Source organism: Chrysochloris asiatica, unplaced genomic scaffold (assembly GCF_000296735.1).
Source record: "Chrysochloris asiatica unplaced genomic scaffold, ChrAsi1.0 scaffold00014, whole genome shotgun sequence".
NCBI lineage: Eukaryota > Metazoa > Chordata > Mammalia > Afrosoricida > Chrysochloridae > Chrysochloris > Chrysochloris asiatica.
The window spans coordinates 2,546,909-2,567,775 of NW_006408532.1; the positions used below are offsets into that span (position 1 = coordinate 2,546,909).

General features: G+C 42.8%; 1 protein-coding gene across 4 annotated transcripts in view; it reads right to left on the reverse strand.

Annotated features, from left to right (window-relative positions):
• NR6A1 (nuclear receptor subfamily 6, group A, member 1) overlaps nt 1-12,288 on the reverse strand; it is a 316,947-nt gene extending 304,659 nt beyond the window's left edge. The window contains exon 1 of one of the 4 annotated variants that reach the window (XM_006834756.1): nt 12,011-12,283. In XM_006834756.1, coding sequence (XP_006834819.1) covers nt 12,011-12,110 — 100 coding nt within the window. In that variant the 5' untranslated portion in view covers nt 12,111-12,283. Of the gene's footprint in view, nt 1-12,010 lie in introns of all 4 variants that reach the window. The other 3 variants (XM_006834757.1, XM_006834754.1, XM_006834755.1) reach the window with 3 other exon arrangements.
• Nucleotides 12,289-20,867: the final 8,579 nt, after the last annotated feature.

Here is a 20,867-nt window from a genome sequence, read left to right on the forward strand (position 1 = left end):
CTGTAAATCTTTACGGGAGCAGAAAGCCTCATCTTTCTCCCGCGGAGCAGCTGGTAGTTTCGAACTGCTGACCTTGCGGTTCACAGCCCAATTCGTAACCACTACGCTACCAGAGCTCCTTACCTTCCCTTAATTTCGTACACTTTCTCTGACCACCAGTAAAGGACACAGAACAGATGCAAAGAACTCTGACAAAAACAAAACTTACATTCCTGACCTGACGTTTTTTCAGTCAATATTCAAAGAAGTAGCAATTCTCTGTGCTTGGTGCTGAGGATATGAGTAAAACATGATGTTTTTGTCAAGTGCTGGTCGAGTCGATTCCAACCCATTGCGACCCTGGCATAGGGCTTCCAAGGAGCAGCTGGTGAGCTTGAACTGCCAACCTTGTGATTCAAACCAACATTGCTGTCTAACACATTAACCCACAGTGCCACATCAGGACTCCTTAAAACATGATGGTTGATGGAGTTTATGTGCTGTAGAGTCGATTCAGACTCAAAGTGACTTGCATAGGGTTTCTGAGCATCTTTCTCCCACAGAACCGCTGGTAGTTTCAAACAGCTGACCTTGGGGTTAGTGGCCCAACTCAGAACTCCTTTCAAAATTCCTTCTTTCTGTAAGGTCAGTGGTTCAAACTCACCAGCTGCTCCTCAGAAACCCTATACAAGGTCACTATGAGTTGTAACCAACTTCACCAGCACTTAACAAAACCACCACTTTAGGTTTAGGGTTATGACTCCTGGTGTGGCGCTGTCAGATCAGCACTGGACTGTAAACAGCAAGGTCAGCTGTCCAAACCCACCAGCTGCTCCTCAGAGACCACTATAATTTGGAACTGACTGGATGGCACTTAGCAACAACAACAAACATCCCTGATTTGAAGTCCTGGTGTGATACAGTAGGAAAACAATGGACTGTTGCTAACCAAAATTCAAATTTTTTATTTCAAATTCACTAGATCCTGTATAGGGTCTCTGTGAGTTAGAACCTATTCTACTCAAAAGCACGTAACAATCCCTGATCAAGTAAAAGTGCTCTCTGGTCAATTACTTATAAAAGCCAATATAAAAGCAAAAAGCTCCTTGCAACTTAGGAGTTGAACTTCACAACTTTCCTTTGGCACTGTAGGATAAGCACTGGACCCCAAGGTCAGTGACTCAAACCCACCAGCTGATTCTCAGAAATCCTATAGGGGTTCGCAAGGATTCAGAGTCGATTCCAATGGACTCCACAGCACTTAACAACAAGATGTCTCCCGAAGTCTCTGAATGATGCAAACTATTAACACCCTCATCTGTAAATCAAAAAGTTAGAGGTTTGAGTCCACCCAGGGACCTATCAGAAAATTTTTATATCTGGTGATCTACATTTAAAAAAAAAAACAAACGAACCATTAAAAACCCTATGGAGGACAGCTCTATTCTGACACACACAGAGTCGTCATAAATTGGAATCAATTCAACAGCAACTAGTTTTAATCTCCAGGAGCTGAGCCTTCTCAACAACTATCTAAGTAGCCTGGATCCTCCATTGTCTGGCTTTACTAGTAGTCAGAGAAAGTGTACAAAATAAAAGGAAAATGCTTGGTACTTTATAAAGCTAGTCACTTATCCTAATAACTCTACGGCTGATTTTGGCTCGCAGTTTTCTCATCTGTAAAATGGGAATGAAAATAACCTACTGTTGTTTTTGTTAAGTGCCAACATGTCAGTTCTGACTCATAGCAACCCTATTGTAGCGCCAAAGGATAAGCACTGGCCATCAAGGTTGGATTGAACCTCAAGGTATGGTGGTTTGATCTCAAGAGCGGCTCCTCAGAAACCCTATATAGGATCACTATGAGATGCAATCGTTTTGGCAGCAGTTTACAACAACAACATAGTTTCCTTTCAGTAGCTGGTGAGTTTGAGCTGCCAACCTTGTGGTTCAAACTAACCTTGCAGTCTAGTGCATTATCCTACAGCAGCACACCAGGACATTAGCTGTTAGCTGCTATTATTTTTAAGTGAGGAAACTAAAGTTCAGAGAAGTGACAGAGTCACACAGCTGAGATCTTTGTTATACAAGACTCTATAGTACCAGCTCTATCCCTCATTCATCAACTATCCAAAATGCTTCCTCCCAGGATGGGACAATCTCTGTCATTTTCAAAAACAAAGCCTCTAGATGGATGTCAATGGGGAGTCCTGCTCCCAACCCCCCACACCAGGTGGTTTATTATCCTGCTAAAAAGGCAAGTAGGGGGAAGGACAGCAAGGCTAGAGAGGAAGTCTCTGGACAGGTTAGGTTCATGAGTACAACAGTAATACAAAAGAATTAAGAAAACATATCTACCTTAGTTATTAGGTTTAATAATTAAAGCTATTTAGTGCAATTGACAGAACGCATTTGATGGTTCTAAAACTTGAAATGAAATCAAAATATTAAAATGATGAAGGAAACTTTTGATTTTCCTAAGACTAAGTTGCAACCCCATAAAACACCAACACTCCTTAAAAAGTACATTATGCTAATTTCCATGAACATCAAGATAATCACAGAACTCTCAGGAAGGAAGCTCAAATATCTCAGGGATCTTTCCCCACCAGGCTTCATCTTAAATTCTGTTCCAGTAACTCCTTATTGTTATTCACACTGTTCTGCAACTTTTCTTTGGCCAACAAAGCTCACTCACTACAGGAGTTCTACCTAGCAACTACCCTAAAGAGTAACTTTAACACAACAGAATAATAATACACTAAAATGTTACTCACACTGGTGGTGGTTATATGGCGCAGAGGATTGGGTTCCGACTCATAGTGACCCTGTACAGGGTTTCCAAGGCTGTAAATCTTTACGGGAGCAGAAAACCTCATCTTTCTCCTCCGCAGGTAGTTTTGAACTGCTGATCTTGAGACTAGCAGCCCCAATTGTAACCACTACACTACCACTGGTGGTGGTGGTGGTTGTGTCCTCTGGAGTGGGTTTTGACTCATTTCAAGGGTGTAAATCTTCACGGGAGCAGAAAGCCTCATCTTTCTCCCCGTGGAACAGCTGGTAGTTTTGAACTGCTTATCTTGAAATCAGCAGTCCAATTCGTAATCACTATGCTACTAAGAAAGAAGCAGACATGTTTCTAAGATACAGATTTTATTACTACCTCAGTGAAAACCAGGGTAAGGCAAATCAACCTACGAAATGATGTAATCAAAATTACAACTTTAAAAGACTCAAAGAAAGCCAAAGATGTCTAAAGAAAACAAGCAAGCTATTATTGAACATTTTTAAAAGATAAGATTTCTATCTTTTCCAAATATTTCGTTATTTTTGACAGTAATTCTTAATAAGAAATTACATATTTGTGTTGTCATTTATTTCCACAATTAGAAGTTTATCCTTGGGAAGGAAAAGTGGTTCTTTTTGAAAACTACTGCCACAAGATAATAGCTAAAGGTTTAAGGTTGTTGTGAAGATTCATAGCAACTCTTTATAGTGTTTCTGAGCAGCTGGTGGGTGTGAACTGCCGTCCTTGTGGTTAACCTACAGCATCACATCAGGTAGCCGAGTACAAAAGTCGTATCAGTGAACTCAGTAAGGTTACGTTGTGTGTTAATACGCCAGACTACAAAGCCATTTGAACTGCAAGGTCGGTGGTTGAAGCTCACCAGCTGCTCCTCGGAAACCCTATACAGGGTCGCTATTGTTCAGAAGCGACTCTACGGCACTTCACAACAACTTCCCAAGCATGGAAAATTTACACTGAAAACATTTTGAATAAACATGTACTCCATTATTCTTTTTTTTTTTTTCCCCCCCCAAAAAAAGAAAGGCCCAAAATAACAAAGTACTAACAGAGTCTTGTACCACAGTGTTTACGAATCAGGCTGTGAACTGCAAGGTCAGCAGTTCGAAACCACCAGCTGTTCCCTGGAAGAAAGATGAGGCTTTCTGCTCCCGTAAAGATTTATAGCCTCGGAAACCCTGTTCAGGGTCGCTGTGGTTCAGAACCGACTCCACGGCTAACCACTACGATACAGGGTTACAGCACTTAATAACAACAACAATAGTATAATAATGGAATCCTGGTGTGACACTCTAGAATAAGCACTTGTCCACAAAGTCAGTGATTCAAATTCACCATCTGAAATCCTATACAGGGTCGCTGTGGGTCAGAACCAACTCAACAGCACTTAACAACAATACTAACAATAGTATATGGTGAAGCCACATTTTCTTACACAATAAAATGTTTTTTACACCAGTTTTCACAGATTTTGGCCTGAGTGTTCTGCTTTATACTCAAAAAATGTATTAAGGACTAAAAAACACATTTTCAAAACCACTAGTTTAGCACTAACAACAAAGAAACATAAGGACTCAATAAATGGAAAGAGATTAAGGCTGAAACAAACATCCCAGTAATGAATGATCAACAAATGATGAGTGGAAATAATACAACCCAACTGCATTGTTGTTAAGTGTGCCCTCAAGTGGGTTCTGACTCATAGCAACCCTGCATAGGGTTTCCAAAGAAGTCCTGGTAGTTAGTGGATTACTCATTGGGCAGCTCAAATATAACAGCCACTCCTCAGGAGCGAGATGAGGTTTTCTAATCTCACAAAGATTTACAGCCTCAGAAACCCTGTACAGGGTTCACTAGGAGTTGGAACCAACTCCACGGCACATAAGAACAACAACAACATGAGTCGGAACCAACTGGATGTTACTTAACAACAATATAGGGTTTCTGAGGCTTTAAATCTTCAAGAGAGCAGAAAGTCTTATCTTTCTCCCTTGAAGCAGCTGGTTGGCTCAAATCACGAACTGTGTGGTTCACAGTCCAATGCTTATCATATGGATTCACTACTTCATTAATCATCTGTTAATTTTAAAAAGTCAAATTAGGAAGCAAGATAATAAGTATATACAGCTACAGAAATGTCCTGTCCTAACTATGATAAAATGAACACTGCATTTGATCCAGCAGAGCACAAGGAATTAACAAAAACGATCAAGATTGAATTCTCAATTCTTCTAAGTAATAAAACTTCAGGATCAAAATAAGCATATGAATTAAGTATTAATTTTTAAATGAAAAACAAATGTAGGTTAAGCTAGTCCTGGTATGGCGCTGCAGGATAGGCACTGAACTGTTAACCCCAAAATTGGTGGTTCAAACCCACCAGCCACTCCTTGGAAACCCTGTATAAGTCAGAACCAACTGGACAGCACTTAATAACAGTAATTTCCTTCCCTAACTCAAATCTCTCCTTTGTTCTTGTATAGTTACTTAAAATATCCTGGGTCCTAAACTATAAATTGTACAAAGGGACTTCAATATATTGGTGGAAAAATGGAATCAAAAGATAATTGAATTTTGCCACAAACTTTCAAACTGCCTAGTACTAGTTTCCTTTGGACTCAAATGAAACATCATAGATAAAATATTACAGAAATCATAATATTCCCCATCTATTTAATCAATTATGTTCTTTTTCAATTCATACTTTTAGAGGAAAAAACAAAGATCAGAAATTTTACAACTGCAATGATGGACTGAGAATAGACCTCTCAAACTTTTTTTTGAAGACAGATCTAAAAATTCCATGATTCTATGGAATATAATACTTCAACTTCACATAACTATTAATAGGATATGTCCAAAATAAAATGTCAAAAGGCTATCTACCTCTTTCATGTGAGAAATTTTGTTGGACATTTCCCTCAAAATTATGCTTCTTGAATATTTTTTTTAATGAATTACAAATTATTTCCAATGAAAACAGCTCATGGAAATATTTCTGTTAAAGGCATCTTTAATAATAACCACTACAGTTTTCAATGGTGCTTATTACTATTACAAATCCCTCTATCACTATTACCAAACTCCTTTTGTAAAAATTTCTCATTTGGACTGTGGAAGGAAAGTCACTATTCTGACTCAAACCACCCACAGAGTATATCTTCAAATCAAAAGCCCGGATTTGTTTCCTGAATACATTACATGTTTCTGTCCAGGGAATTGGTTTTGGAAACATTACACCTGCCAGCTGACTTATCAACAGTGCCCACAGAATTGACACCAACTTAAAGAAAGAATAGGTCTAGAAAATAGAAAAATACATTACTACTACCATCTGTGGTTTATGCTTGAATAGCTTCTCTGGTATAAACAAATTGAAGGGAGCAGAGTTTACAATTAGAATTCCAAGACCTCATCATTTGAAGATACTCTTTAAAGTTAATCCTTAATAAAAACAACTTATAAAACGTATTTAGCTTAAGACAAGAATTTGTGATTCTCTATTTGAACTTATTATATAATGCTAATGGAGAAACTAGAGTATTTTGAACGAAAACTTTTCTGTTGCACAAAAGCTAACTTTTGTTTCCTCACATACATGCCTAAAGAAATTCAGAACACCTGAATATGCCTTTTGTGAATTTATAACCAGAATGATTTCTTTTGAAATAGTGATTGTCAATATTATTTTTTAAAACTGTAAATGTAAGTGTAAGAAAATTTAGACTTTTTCTACTTAGATATGAGAGTTTGGCCAGTTTTCTCTATTCCAGATAAAAATTTGAGCTCTCAATCCTATATTTTTCAGAACAAAAATTCCAAATTGCAAACGAAGCTTCAGAGAAGGCTATTTTCACAACTCATTTTCTCCCAGTTTGCTTACTCAAATGACAACCACTGTAGCTTGGGGATCAAAAGATTTGGTGCAGTTGGGGGTGGGGAAAAAAGCAATTCAGCTCCCCAGCAGCCAGCTGAGGAAATCCTGGTCTGCTCCCAAACTAAATCACTAGGTTACATTACTAGAGTCTTATTTAAGTAAATGTAACCTGCGGAAAAAATCTTGAGCTATTCTTCACAGGCTGCTGGCTAAACAGCAAGTTAATAGAGAATGAAGAACTTAATAAAGTAGGAAACATTTTACTCTTTTGAACAAAGTTCTCTATTTTACAGTTACTTCTAAATCACATTAAATTAAGAAGCTGATTAGAAATCTCATAACGGTTTTCTCCTAATTTCTCATTACCTACAGTAAAAACAAATCATGATAGAAAACAAGTAATAAACCAAACACTAGGCTTGAATTTAGGAATACTACATTTCAAAGTTACAGATTTTTTTCTTTTAAGATTGATCTCATCTAAATCTGAAACTTCTGTTCTACAGAGGTTAAATGCTTAAAACCAGAAGGAAAAAAAAAATTGCTCAGTACCAAATCCCTCCTCTTGCCCACTTTTAATAAATTCTGTATTTCTGAACTCTAGTTATTACTAATCAAAGGCTTCTACAGACCTTAAACCTGAGCCAGTTAAAACTTTTTTAAAAACTAAACTCAAAAAGACAAAATCTGAAAGAAAACAATTTTCTTCACAATTTGTTTTGGAAATACTTTGAAAGTTTTACTAAGAATTGGGCATACAGTATTATATTGCTACTTGTGTGGCCTTATTAGATAGCTACCTTCTGTTTACAACTGTTTCAAGGACACTTTTATTCTTTGCTAAAATGCAACCTTATTTATCTGTTGATTGAGAACTTTGATTTTCCTAAAGCTGACCCCTTTTCACATACAAAATGACTAGGACCTGATTCACACAAAATAAGCCATTTTTATTGGCCTATTTTAAAAGAATAGATTTGATCAGTGATGTAAAATTTACTCTTAAAAGCCATCTGCCCAAATTTACTTCCAAACTAGTTATATACATGGAAAAAATACTGGGCAAAGAAGTGTCTTTTATCTTGGTTACAATGTAAAAGTAGACACAAGAAGCACAGATTATAAAAAAGATCCTCAAGATCTTGAAATCCTGAAATGCAAAACCCAGAACTTGTCATCTGAACACAATTCAATAATAGACCAACTTATTCCATACAAGCCAATAAATACAGGGTCTGGAACTGTGTTAGTGAGTTTTATCATGCATTAAAAACACCATTACTTTGTGTTTTCAACTTGTTGTTATTAAGTGCCTTCGAGTCAGTTCCGACCCACAGTATAGGGTTTCCCTATACAGGGTCACTGTGGGTCGGAACCAACTCGAAGGCACTTAACAACAAGTTGACAACACAAAGTAATGATGTTTTTAATGCATGATAAAACTCACTAACCCAGCTCCAGACCCTATGACATGGAAATATCTTTAGCAATTTAAAACCAACACTAGAAATTTATAAGAAGCTTGCTTAGCCAATATTACAGTAGCAGTTGACTTTCTTATCCATCATCCTCCACTACCGTAAAATCAGGTACTATTTTAACCTAAAATCCATTTTCTATCCTTGCCCAATTACTCCAGGAAAAGTGGGACATTTTTGAGAAACGAAGAAGTTATGACTAAATCATGCAAATGCATCATTTAGGCATATTTTAGGATATTTAGCAGCAGGGTTTTTTTCCTTAGTTCCCTTCTCTCCTTCACATCTAATTCCCTTTCATATGTTAATGCATGTACATGCATGCACAAACACACACATACAGTTTTGCTATAAAATTCAGTATGTCTTATACATTAAGAAGCATGTCATGATCATATTTTGATTACAAGAACCAGAACACCGAGAAAAAATTTGGGAGATTGTCCATTTGAAAATGGAAGTGTGGTCATCTCCTACCTCAGCTATTCAAAATTATCAACAGTGAATTTGTTCACTGTTGCTTTTCAGGATTCTTTGGAGGTCATAAAACCTATCAAAACAACTAAATAAGAAAAGCACTGCCACATGCTTTTTTTGTTTTGATTTAGTGAAAATTTAACTTCATTTTTAGTCACAAAATTAAAGAGTTACAGTGTCATGGAAAAAACATTAATTTACTTTCTAGAGTAAACATTTGGATGGCATGGTCACAACAGAAAAAAGGCATCAAGTTATTTAGTGAACTTGCCCCATTTCCTCCAAAGTGTAATTACTATTATAAAGTATGTAAAGTCTATACTCATTCTCTTAAAATAAAATGAACAAATGTAATATTCAGAACATGATTCCTCAAACATTCATCTTCCTTTGAAACCCTAAAAGACAGCAGTACTCTATATCATTATTGAGTTCGTGTTTGTTATGAAAACCCATAAGCAACAACTGAAAATATCTAGTAGAATCAGCACAGGGAATTCCAGAAGGGTGATGGTGCATCAAAAGGCGGGCTAGTCTGTTCCGATAGAATAATAAAAACCATTTAAAGGACTGTAAATTCAGCACACAACAAATTCAGCATAAATGGTGTTTCCGGCAAGAAGACATTTCTAAAATTCCACCTCCAGTTTATTTCTTCATGATATAAAACAAAAGACCTTTTAACAAATTATCTATTACAATATTTCTCACAAAATGTCACTAGGATAAAAAGTTAGGCAAAGTAACTTTCTCTGCTTAGAACTTAAATAATTTCATTTACTTTTGAAGAAAACGATGATTAAGAAGTAGAAAGAAAAATGTTCCCACCATTCCAGGGGTAAACTTGTATTTTTTTGTAAATTCTGTTGTGAGAACTTTTAAGTTCATTAAGAGCTGATGAACACAAATTGTAAAACGGTACACACTGCTATTTTTTACACTGAAAAAATAAAATCTTAAAACTGTCTAATGTGCTGTGTATTTTCTTCTATGCAAACTGCCAAAAGTTCCTGTTATGATTTCAACAACAAAAGAAATATTTGTAGTCCTAAATTAGACTTGCTGTAAAATATTAAAGCCACCTTAGCCTAAATGGATTGCTGGCTAAATGGTTCTGACAAATTCAGGAAATGAGACTAAGAATGGAAAATTTGATCAAGAGTTTAAAATTACCATCGAGTTCTTTAAAATGTACTCATGAATAATTAATAGCAAATGTAATCTCTAAGCTTTCCTTACAATAGTGTTCTCAAGTAGAACTGAAAGTAACGTCTACAGTAAAATTCATCATCTTCTAGTTATACACAGGTAAGTACAGGAAGCATTCACACATGGGAATGTATTACGAAATTATGCACGCCAATATGCATTATATGACAGATTTGGGCATGGACATAATAATATCAACATGGGAAATTTAGATCAAGATTTTACTACATACACAAATTAACAACAAACCAAACTGCCAAACTAGCTTTAAAAGCCAAAAATATCAAAAAATCCTTTGTTCCTCTGAAACTCTCTTTACCTTAACTGAACTCCAGCCTCTTCCTTTGTGAACCGGGATTTTATTGATCTCAAACATGTTTACATTCAGAAATTATTCTCCAAAGACACTTACGGGGCTGCAGTCACCTAGATACACCACACATCATATACATCTTTAAAAAGGACAAGAGCTCTGAAAAGATATGCTATGTAGTCAGCAGTATCAATGCAGTTTCAGGATTTTATTCTAAATACACTTTTCCCTGAACTGGGAAAAATGCCGTTTCCATTGAATCAACAATAAGTTATTGACGAGTTAAAAAAAAAAAAAAAGAACATGAAGACAGACACAGCTAGGATCATCCCAAGATCTCTTCCTTTCTGTAGCACCTCTTTCATTCATTCAACAGCTGAGCCCCTAAATGACCTATTTTCAGGTTACTTTGCTCACACCTGCCAGGTCACTATCTTGATCCAGAAGCTTCTTGCTGAAGCAATTAATTTTTAGTGCCTCCTAACTGTCCCGGGTGTTTTGCATTCAATTTGAAATCTGTTACTTGTTAGACACTGTTCGGTCCTAGATCATTCAGAGAATTGCGAGTTTATGGCGCAGAGAGGGGAGGCGGCACGGAGCTTCGAGAGCCTGCCCTTTATTCGGAAATGAGATGTGAAAGGTGGAAGGCAGGGCAAATAAATAAATAAATCGGGTTTGCCGCGGGAGTGTTTGCTGGCCAGGACGAGCACCCTTTGTAATGCAGGCCTCCCGGGGCTATCGCCTGCACTAATTGCTCCAGGGCGCTTTCCAAGTTCAAAAGTTCATCTTTTACGACCTCACAAAAGCTCCTTACACGTTACCAATAAAAACATTCCGCGGCCAGCACCGAGGACAGAAATATCAAACAGATATCAATAAAACACCCCGCAGGGGGAGGGAGCACGAGAGAGGTGGGAGAGGACGCCCACGAGACGGGCCGAGGAACCTGAGGCTGGCCAGGTGAGGAACTCTCGGGGCTGGGGGGCCAGGATCCATAAAGGGTGGAAGCAGGACAATGGAGATCGCGCAGGTAAATAGGGAAAGGGGACTACCAGGAGGCAGGTGTCCTCGGCACCCGGACGAAGTGGGCAGGAGAGGGTGGGCGGCAGGGAAGAGGTGGGGGAGAGGAGTGAGAAACCTAGACCCCGCAAGCTTGAAGGGATCCGATAAAGAAGCTAAGAGGGAGATCTAGTGAACTGGGGTCCGCGCAAAGGTGAGCGGCGCGCCGTACGAAGGAGGCAGCACAGGACGAGACGCAAAGTGCTCTAAAAAGGTGAGGGGCAGAAGGAATGAAGGGGTGCCAGGGTGTGGCATCGGTGGGCCGGAAGACAAGGGCGCGTCCGCGGAGGGAAGGGGCCCGCTGGAAGCTTAGCGGACTCGGGGGGAGGGGAGGATTTCGGAGACGGGCCCTCGCCGAGGGGACCCCAGGACAAGGGGAAGCCTGGCGAGGGGGGAAGGGAGGACACGGTGCGAGGAGGCCCAGAGCGGGAGAGCGGTACTCGCCGAGGGGACCCGGCGGGAGAGGGTGAAGACCCGCGCCCAGCGGACGGGGGGAGGGGAGGCCTATACTGAGGGGCAGGAGGGGGAGGGTCCGCGCAGAGGGAAGCGTGGGGCTGAGGGAGTTAGGCAGGGGCGAGGGGTCCACAACGAATAAGAGGAGGAAAAAACGAAGGGTCCGCGCTGAGGGGGACAGGGTGATGGTTCACGATGAGAGGACACCCCCACCCCCACCCCCCACCCCCGGCGCCGGAGCGACCCGGGAAGGGAGTTCACAGAAGCTGAGGCTTCCCAGAGAGTCGTCTGAGAGAAGGGGAAGCCCTAAGGTCGAGGACAGAGGAGCTGGTTCTGGGCTCTACCGGTGTTTCACCCACCATTGCGCGGCGGCGGAGGGAGCGCGGAGGACGGCTCCAGGAACCCCGCCGAGCCCCCGCCGCCTCCCCCTCCGCTGGGCGGCCGTTCGTCCCGCTCCATGCGGTGCTGCTCAGGGCCCGCACTCAAACCGTTGCTCCGCCATGACCGACGCTCTCCTCTTCGTTTTGGCCCGCCTGGGGGAGGGGGCTGTCAGGGGCCTGCCGGCTCCCGGCCGCGGCACTCTCTGGGGCCCGAGCCACCGGGCTCCGCGCCCCTCCGCGCCGCGCCCCCTCAGCACTGGCCAGCTCCCTCCCCTGACGTCACACGCCGCTGCTACGCACGGCCTTCCGGAGAACTCTGGGAATTAGAGTCCTCCCGGGAAGACCGGCCACGCTGGACCCTAGGAACTACAGGGGTGAGAAAAAGGATTAGCGACCCTAAGAAATAAAGGTCAAAGGCCTTTCGACATCATGAATGCTGATAATACTTCTAATAAGAAATTTAATAAACAATAATTTAATGATATTCTCATGATTATGATTTATCCAAGATAAAGACTCCCTAGGACTCTTTGTTTACCCCCGCCCAGACCATGAATCTTTCCTAGGAGGGAGATTTCGAACAAGCCGGGTGAGCACGTGCAATGAAGCCACGCCCCGTGGGAGGGGCCCAGAGGGGCGGGGTTTTAGGTTATTCACTAGGGTTTTCCTCCGCGGCTGCGAGACAATTTGGACCTGAGATTAAAGGACTGGAATTTAGGGAACTGCTTCGTATGCAAATACAACCTATAAAACTCTGCTTTCCGGCGAAGTCTTCAAAGCCTTTTACCTCCGGGTGGGAGGGAATACTAACGTTTCTCTTCCTCCTCTTTCATGTAGCCTACTTCCTAGATGGACAAACTAAGACCCAGCCCATTGTAGCCACTAAAGAAACTCTCAGGCTGTTGCCTCCAGATGTCTTGAAGCCCTCCGTTTAAGAAGAGGTTCAGGCTCGTTACCCTAAACTCACTAATCTTCCCCTCTCCTCAAGTTTTTATCTGTAAAATGTGGGTGGAGTAGGCATATAGGGTCTAACTGGAAGATTCCCAAACCCCTGTCCGGAGCTGCAGTTTCCCGGAGCTTCGATTTTTCGTTGATCCCGGTTGACTTCACCTCCCTCAGCCACCAGGTGGCGCGCGCCCACCAGGCTTTGGGACTTGTCTCGACGTCGACCTCCAGCGACCCCCCCTCCGGAAAGGATTCTTTTTTGTTACCGCCCTAAGTCTAAGACCTACCTGACAGGCTTGAAGACAAAGAACACTGGGGCTTTGCCAGGTTTTACCGCAGCTTTCTCACTAGCTGCCTATCTGCCCTCTAAATTGACCCTCAGAGATTTGGCAGAAAAGTTCAGCTAAAAGTTAAGGCCTTGAAAATAATTCTTCCTCAAAGATTATTTTGTTGCTCTTTCCCACCAAAGTCTTCCCTCTTCTCCCTAGTTAATCAATCCCTTTATTCTCACTCTTAAGGAGCTCTGGTAGCTTAGTGGTTACGAATTGGGCTGCGAACCGCAAGGTCAGCAGTTCAAAACTACCAGCTGCTCCGCGGGAGAAAGATGAGGCTTTCTGCTCCCGTAAAGATTTACAGCCTCGGAAACCTTATGGGTTGGAACTGACTCGACAGCACTTAATAACAACAATATTCTCACTCTTACCATTTTAAGAGCACTGAGCCAACTGCTGAACACAGGGCCTGCACATAATAATGAATAATTGCTAAAAATACTCACCACTACACATAAATAATAATAATAATGAATAATTGTTGAACATGGAAAAGTGACAACAAATGGACTTACCCATTTAATAACTGTATGACATAGGACATGTTACTTAACCTATCCTAGTTACTTATCAATATGCTAGTTGGTAAGGGGGCAGGGCTTGATAATATTAGTTGCTATCTCAAGGAGCTCAGGTAGCATAATGGTTACAAATCGGGCTGCTAACCTCAAGGTCGGCAGTTCAGAACTACCAGCTGTTCCACGGGAGAAAGATGAGGTTTTCTGCTCCCGTAAAGATTTATAGCCTCGGAAACCCTGTGCAGGGTCACTATGAGTCGGAACTGACTCCATGGTACTTAACAACAACCTTACAGGAGTGTTGTGAAAAATGAAATGGTTCATGCAAAGTAATTAATATTGGCTCTCTCCTCATAAATGGAATGTTACTAATATTATTTAAAGAGTCATCTCTATCTCCTGGTCACCTGTCTTCAGAAAATGTTTCTGGGAAGAGTCAGCCACTACAAAACTGAGAAAGGCATGGGGGTAACTGTGCTGAGACTCCAGCCACTGTGAGTTCCAGCACCAACGATGGGATCTTTTCTCTGACCCCCCAAGATCTTGAGAGGGCATTACTTTTCCCCAAATTTATAAATGAGCTCAGAGAGAGCAATGAAAAAGATCCCTATCGCCTGTAGGATTCATGGCAAAAGAAGTGGAAAGGAAAGTATCCAACAGTGAGGATCTGAGAAGATGGTGGGTGGTCCTGAGGTCAGAGGCAGACAAACAGAACTTGGCAGCACCATAACTAAGAACAAGGCAGGTAGGCGCCCCACTATAAGGTCCTTACCTTTTTGTTGGGAGGCCAACATAAACAATCACACATAAGTAAGAAAACTGAGAAGTTCTGGGTGCTGTGGAAGTTTGCGATGGGGCTCAGCCTAGTTGGATCCAGGGGAAGCTTTGTGTGCAAAGTTCCTGAGGTCATATTGGAGGTTGGTGCTTTCTAAGAACTGAGATAAACCATTGTGACTGAAGTCATCAGCAACACTAAGGGAGAGATGGCCAGAAAAGAGTGATGAAGTGAAAGACCATGGCCATATGGTAGATGGCCAGCAGGGGGCAGATTTTGAACTTCCAAGGTCTAGCCTGAGCTTCGGAACAAGTTTCAGCAGCGAGTCAGGGCACCAGGAGTGCTTTCCTTTGTTTTAAATAGATAGGACACACATTACAAAATTCACGGGATGCAAAAAGATATTAATTGGAAAGTAAGCCTTTCTCTCTTCTGACTCTCACCAACTGCGATAGCCACCATATGCATTTATAGTATGTCCTTCAAGAGATCATTTAAGCATATACTGCTAGCGTAGTGGTTATGAATCGGGCTGCGCACCTTAAGGTCAGCGGTTCGAAACTACCAGCCGCTCCGCAGGAGAAAAATGAGGCTTTCTACTCCCGTAAAGATTTACATCCTCGGAAACCCTGTACTATGTTGCTATAGGTCAGAACCGACTCTACGGCACTTAACAACAACAACTGTGTGCAATATTTATTTTTTTGCATTAATACAGCCCTGGTTTTGACATCTCCCCAGGGTATCTCTAGTTATGAACAAAACTAATTTGACCTGAACTCTTTTATTGTCCTGAACTCTTTTTACACCCCAAAAACAAACCTATTGCTATCTGATCAATTGTGACTCATAACAACCCTATAGGAGGACAGCGAAGAACTGCTCTCATAGGGTTTCCAAGACTAAATCTTTACAGAAGCAAACTGCCACATCTTTCTCCCATGAAGCAACTGGTGGGTTCAAACCACTGACCTTTTGATTAGCAGGTAAGCATTTATCCACAGAGCTACAAATAATCCTTTCTTCTTGTACATGATTCTTAAATTTGGATGAAATATAGGGAGCACCAGACATTGTGGCTTTAGCTGGTCTCAGGATCACATGGAGGTTTATTAAATCACTGGTTACTGGACTCTGTCTGATTCAGTAGGTCTGTGGTAGGGCCAGAGAATTTGCATTCCTAACTTGTTTCCAAATGATGCTAAGGCTGCTGGTCTGAGGGCCCTGCTTTGAGGACCACTGAGGTAGATCATGAGGAAACACAAAGTAGATGTACTGATGCAATTATTTCTCTTCCGTAAGAGAAAGCGTGCTTAATGAATGCCAGCTCACCTGCCCAAGGAAACACACATAGCAAACAAGACAGGAAACCTGGTGGCAACACTTACGTGTTCAAATGTTAACCAAAAGGTTGATTGTTCAAACCCATCAGTGGTTCAGTAGGAGGAAAGAACTGGTGATCTCCTTCGATAAAGAAACAGCCAAGAAAACCTTACAGAACAATTCTACACTGTCACATGGGGTCACTGAATAGAAATCAACCAGAAAGCACCTAATAACAAACAAGACAATTTGATGGAATGATAACATTCTGTGGAAATGAGTTAGGGGATGTGCTTGAGAGTCAAGAGGGGTGGGTGGTAAGAGCAAGGAGCTGAGGTGGTAAGAGTTTTGAGTACTTGAAGATTACAAAGGTCAGATACACAAACTCACCAGTGTAGACACCTTTTCTTTTTTAAAACTTATTGTGAATTGAGTGAAGGTTTACAAAGCAGATCAGCTTTCCATTCAATGATTCACACACATTTTGTTTCATGTCATTGATTGCAATCCCCATAATGTAATGTCACTTACCCCACTTCCTCCCTGTTTCTTATTTCCATTCTTCCTTCTTTCCTAGACCTTCTGAACTTTGTCCTTGAGTAAATGTTGCCCTTTTGATCTCAAATGGTCGATGATTATTCTCAGGTGTGCATACCTCCCTAGTGCTTTTGTTCCCGTTATTGTATGAAGATTATGAGTTCATTTTCAGACCTGAAGGATGAGTAAGGGTCACAGTTTCAGGGATTTTTGAGTTTACAAGTGGAGATAATCTTGGGCTCAGAGGAGGAATCACCTACAGAGGCTGTTGGGTGAATGATGTGCAAAGATGGAAGATCCTGTCCCTTAAGGGGACTGGGACCTATAGGAACTCCTCGTGAGTTATGAGGGAGGAGAGGATTTGAGAATATGCTGGCTTGGACTCAGGTAACCCGGATAAGACAAGTTAGTGAGACACAGTGCCCCTGGAGCAAGGTGGTGGAAGGAAAACCTGAGGAGAATCAACCACAGACTCCTTTGAAAAGTTTGTTCCACAGGGACCTGGAGGAGGCTGGAGAGAAGGGAGGATGATGGGAGGTAACTGGAGTGATCCCAGAGGGAGAAGAGAGAAGAGGATGGCCTCGGAGAGCTCAAGAACTCTGCTGCTCTGCAAACATCACTCATTTGAATTTTGCAAACGTTCAAAAATAAACATTTTTCTTCCTCCCACCTCGCCCAGTTTTACAGTTGAGGAAACTCGGATTCAGAGAAGTGAAGGGACACTACCAGGGTAATACAGCTTGCCAGAAAAGAACTTCGGTCCGTTTGGGAGTCAGGGTTCCTCCAATATTCCTAAAAAGGCCCTTTTTACATTTTTGCAATGATGCCCTTGGAGACCCACCCAAAGCCGGGGAAGCCCCACTGAGAGTGGGTGGGGCGGGGCGGGGCGGGGTGCTTCCCCACCCTGGTCCCAACTCCGCCCCCCGGCAGAACGGAGGGGCTCGGGGAGGAGAGCCTAGAGCTGGCGGGGGGCGCGCCAAGCGGGTAGTCCCGGACTCTGATCCGAGATCGTAGTGTGGCGGGTGCTTCCCAGAGTTCGTGCCTACTCGCCTGTGCTCGCTTTACCAGTTCCGCCATGGCCGAAGCCGCCCTTGCCAGCCGGCTCCAGCCGCTGCCCTTGTTTCTTTTGCCGCTGCTGCTGCTGTTGCTGCGCGCCAGCCAGTTGAGCGCGGATAGTAAGGTACGCGCTCCCCGCGGACTCGGGTACTGCTCCGCGGGGAGCTGGGCACAAGGGGGCGCTGTCCGGGGATGGGTGAGCTCCTGGGGCCAGGAACAGAGGACCCGGGAAAAGGGAGGCCGACCTGGGGCTTAGGAGGAGGAGCGCGTCAGGGAAGAAGCACAGGAGATGGTAGGGGTACTTGAGACCCGGAACCTGAAGAAGGAACCTGAAGAAGGAGCGCTGAGGTCCAGAACAGTGCAGAGGAAGGTCAGCACTGTCCAGGACTAGGGAAGGGGACCTGGAAGCTAGGGAAGGTCACACACAGGAGATGCTTGCCCCAGCCTAGGAAGGAGATTCCCAGGAGCTCTGGGCCTGGACAGCCTAGGGAACTGGCTGACCCAGATAGGAGCAGACCCCTGGGAGTGGGCTCCCAGGTTTACAGCAGACCCTGGTCTAGGCTTTTAGGCCATGCTGGGGCCCTAGAGTCATTCCCTATGTCCCAAACTAGGTTCCTTGTGATCCTGCCAGGGATTAGATGCACCCTCTGGAGAATTAGTTGTCTACAGAAGTGATGTGAGCTGTTCTCTGTTGTGATTCTGATGCCAAGCACCCCTGGGCTCAAATCCCACATCTGTTCATAGCTAGGTGACTTTGAGCTGGTGCCTTCACCTCTCTGAGCCTCCATTTTTTCACCTATGACGTTGGTAATATGCTGTGGAGTGGATTCTGACTCATAGCAAACCTAGGGTTTCCAAGGCTGTCAATCTTTACTGGAGCAGAAAACCTTATCTTTCTCCTGTGGAACAGCTGGTAGTTTTGAACTCCTGAACTTGAGGTTAGCAGCCCAACTCTAACCACTATGCTACTAGAGCTCCTTTCTTCACCTATACATAGGGCTTCTGCTCCTGTCTCAGAAATCCTAAGTTCTACTCTGTCCTATAGGGTCCCTAGGAATAGGGTGGCAGTGGGCTTGATTAACAGGTGCCATGTGTGGTGTTAAGCACTTTACAGGTATGATCTCATTAAATCTAGAGACCTTCCACTACAGGGAGTGTGTGCTATTATTAGCTCTCTAAGTGGCCCGTGGAGTCCCGGTGTGGCGCCAGACTGCAAAGCCGTTTGAACTGCAAGGTTGACAGTTCAAGCTCATTAGCTGCTCCTGGAAAACCCTATGCAGGGTTGCTATGGGTCAGAACCAACTCAATGGTACTTAAACAACAACAAGCAGCCCATGGGTGTGAACTACTCACCTTGTGGTTAGCAGTCCAGTGCTTAGCTCACTGGCCATAAGGGCTCCTTTGGCACCTATTATTGTTAAGTGCCATGGAGTCAGTTCGGACTCATAGCCACTCTGTAGGTAGCGTTGAACTGCTTATCCTACACCACATCAGGACCCCTTGGGACCTGTTGTTTTTGTTGCTGTTGTTAAGTGCCATTGAGTCAGTTCTGGCTCATATCGACCCTGTATAGTGTTTCTGAGGAGTGACTGGTGGGTTTGAACTGCCAACCTTTCCATTCAAACCGACCTTGCAGTGTAGTGCATTATCCTGCAGCACCACACTGGGACCTATTGTTGTTGTTAAGTGCCGGGGACCTGTTTGTTGTTGTTGTTGTTGTTGTTAGGTGCCATTGAGTCGTACCAATTCATAGAGACCTTATGCACAGCAGAACGAAACACTGCCTGATCCTGGGCCAGCCTTACTACTGTTGCCACGCTTGAATCCATCAATGCTGCCACTTTGCTAATCCATCTCGTTGGGGGTATTCTTCTTTTTCTTTGACCCTCCATCTTACCAAACATGATATCCTTCTCCAGCGACTGGTCCCTCCTGACAATTTGTCCGAAGTATGAGAGACAAAGTTTGGCCATCTTGGCCTCCAAGGAGCACTCTGGCTGCACTTCTTCCAACACTGATCTATTGGTTCTTTTGGCAGCCCATGGCACTTTCAATATTCTTCTCCAACACCATAACTCAAATGCATCAATTCTTCTACAGTCTTCTTTATTTATTGTCCAGCTTTTGCATGCATATGAGGTTATTGAAAATACCATGGCTTGGGTCAGGCGCACCTTAGTCCTCAAGCTGACATCTTTGCTCAATACTTTAAAAGGTCTTGTGCAGCAGATTTGCCTAATGCCATATGTTGTCTGATTTCTTGACTGCTGCTTGCAAGAGTGTTGATAGTTGATCCAAGAAGAATGAAGTCCTTGACAACTTCAATCTTTTCTCCATTGATAAGAATGCTGTTTATTGTTCCAGTGGTGAGGATTTTTGTTTTCTTTACATTGAGATGTAATCCATACCGAAGGCTGTGCTCTTTGATCTTCATCAGTAAATGTTTTGAGTCCTCTTTTACTTTCAGCAAGCAAGGTTGTATCATCTGTGTATCGCAGGTTGTTAATAAGTCTTCCTCCAATCCTGATGCTGGGACCTATTAGGTGCCCAATAAATGATATTGTGATTGATTATAAGTATCCTGTTGGCACTGTAGGATAAATACTGGACTGCTAACTACAAGGTCAGCAGTTAAACCCACCAACCACACTGTAGGAGATGAGGCTTTCTGCTTCCTGTGTAAGGTTTCCGAGGAGCTTCTGGTGGGTTTGAACTATGGGCCTTGCAGTTCAAACTAACCTTTCGGTCCAGCGCATTATCCTGCAGCACCACATCAGGACACAAAATATTTACAGCCTTGGAAACTCTATACAGGGTTGCTATGAGTTGCAATTGAATCGATGGCAGTGGTGGTAGGTTGTGATTGATTATGGAGCAAAATATTTGGTGTCACAGGGACATCAAATGAAGGTGTGAGATCCAGAAAGCAAGTGCTAGAAGTGAATCAGAGCAGGAACTCCTTAAATGTGTTCTAGAAATGCCTCGGTGGGAGACGAGAGAGAAAGGCAACTTATCTTACCTCTCAGGCTGGGATGGGTATTTGGTCTTGGGCATCCTCCCCTAACCCACTTCCCTCCCTGGTCCTGGGCTTCAGTGTTGTCAGCTTATGAAACCCAGGAGTGACTTCTCTTGATATCTCTCCAGTCTCTCTTTCCTGGTGGGAAAAGAGATAAAGGGCGGAAGCCACTGGCCACATGATAGGTAGAGCAGTAAACTCTGGCCTAAAAGGTTCAGCCTAGGATATGAAGGCATGTGGGCAGTAGTCCTCACTGTATGCTTCAGGAACAGAGAGAAGAATTTGTGTCATTCCCATTCTACAGATGGAGAAACTAGAATATAGAGAGAAACAG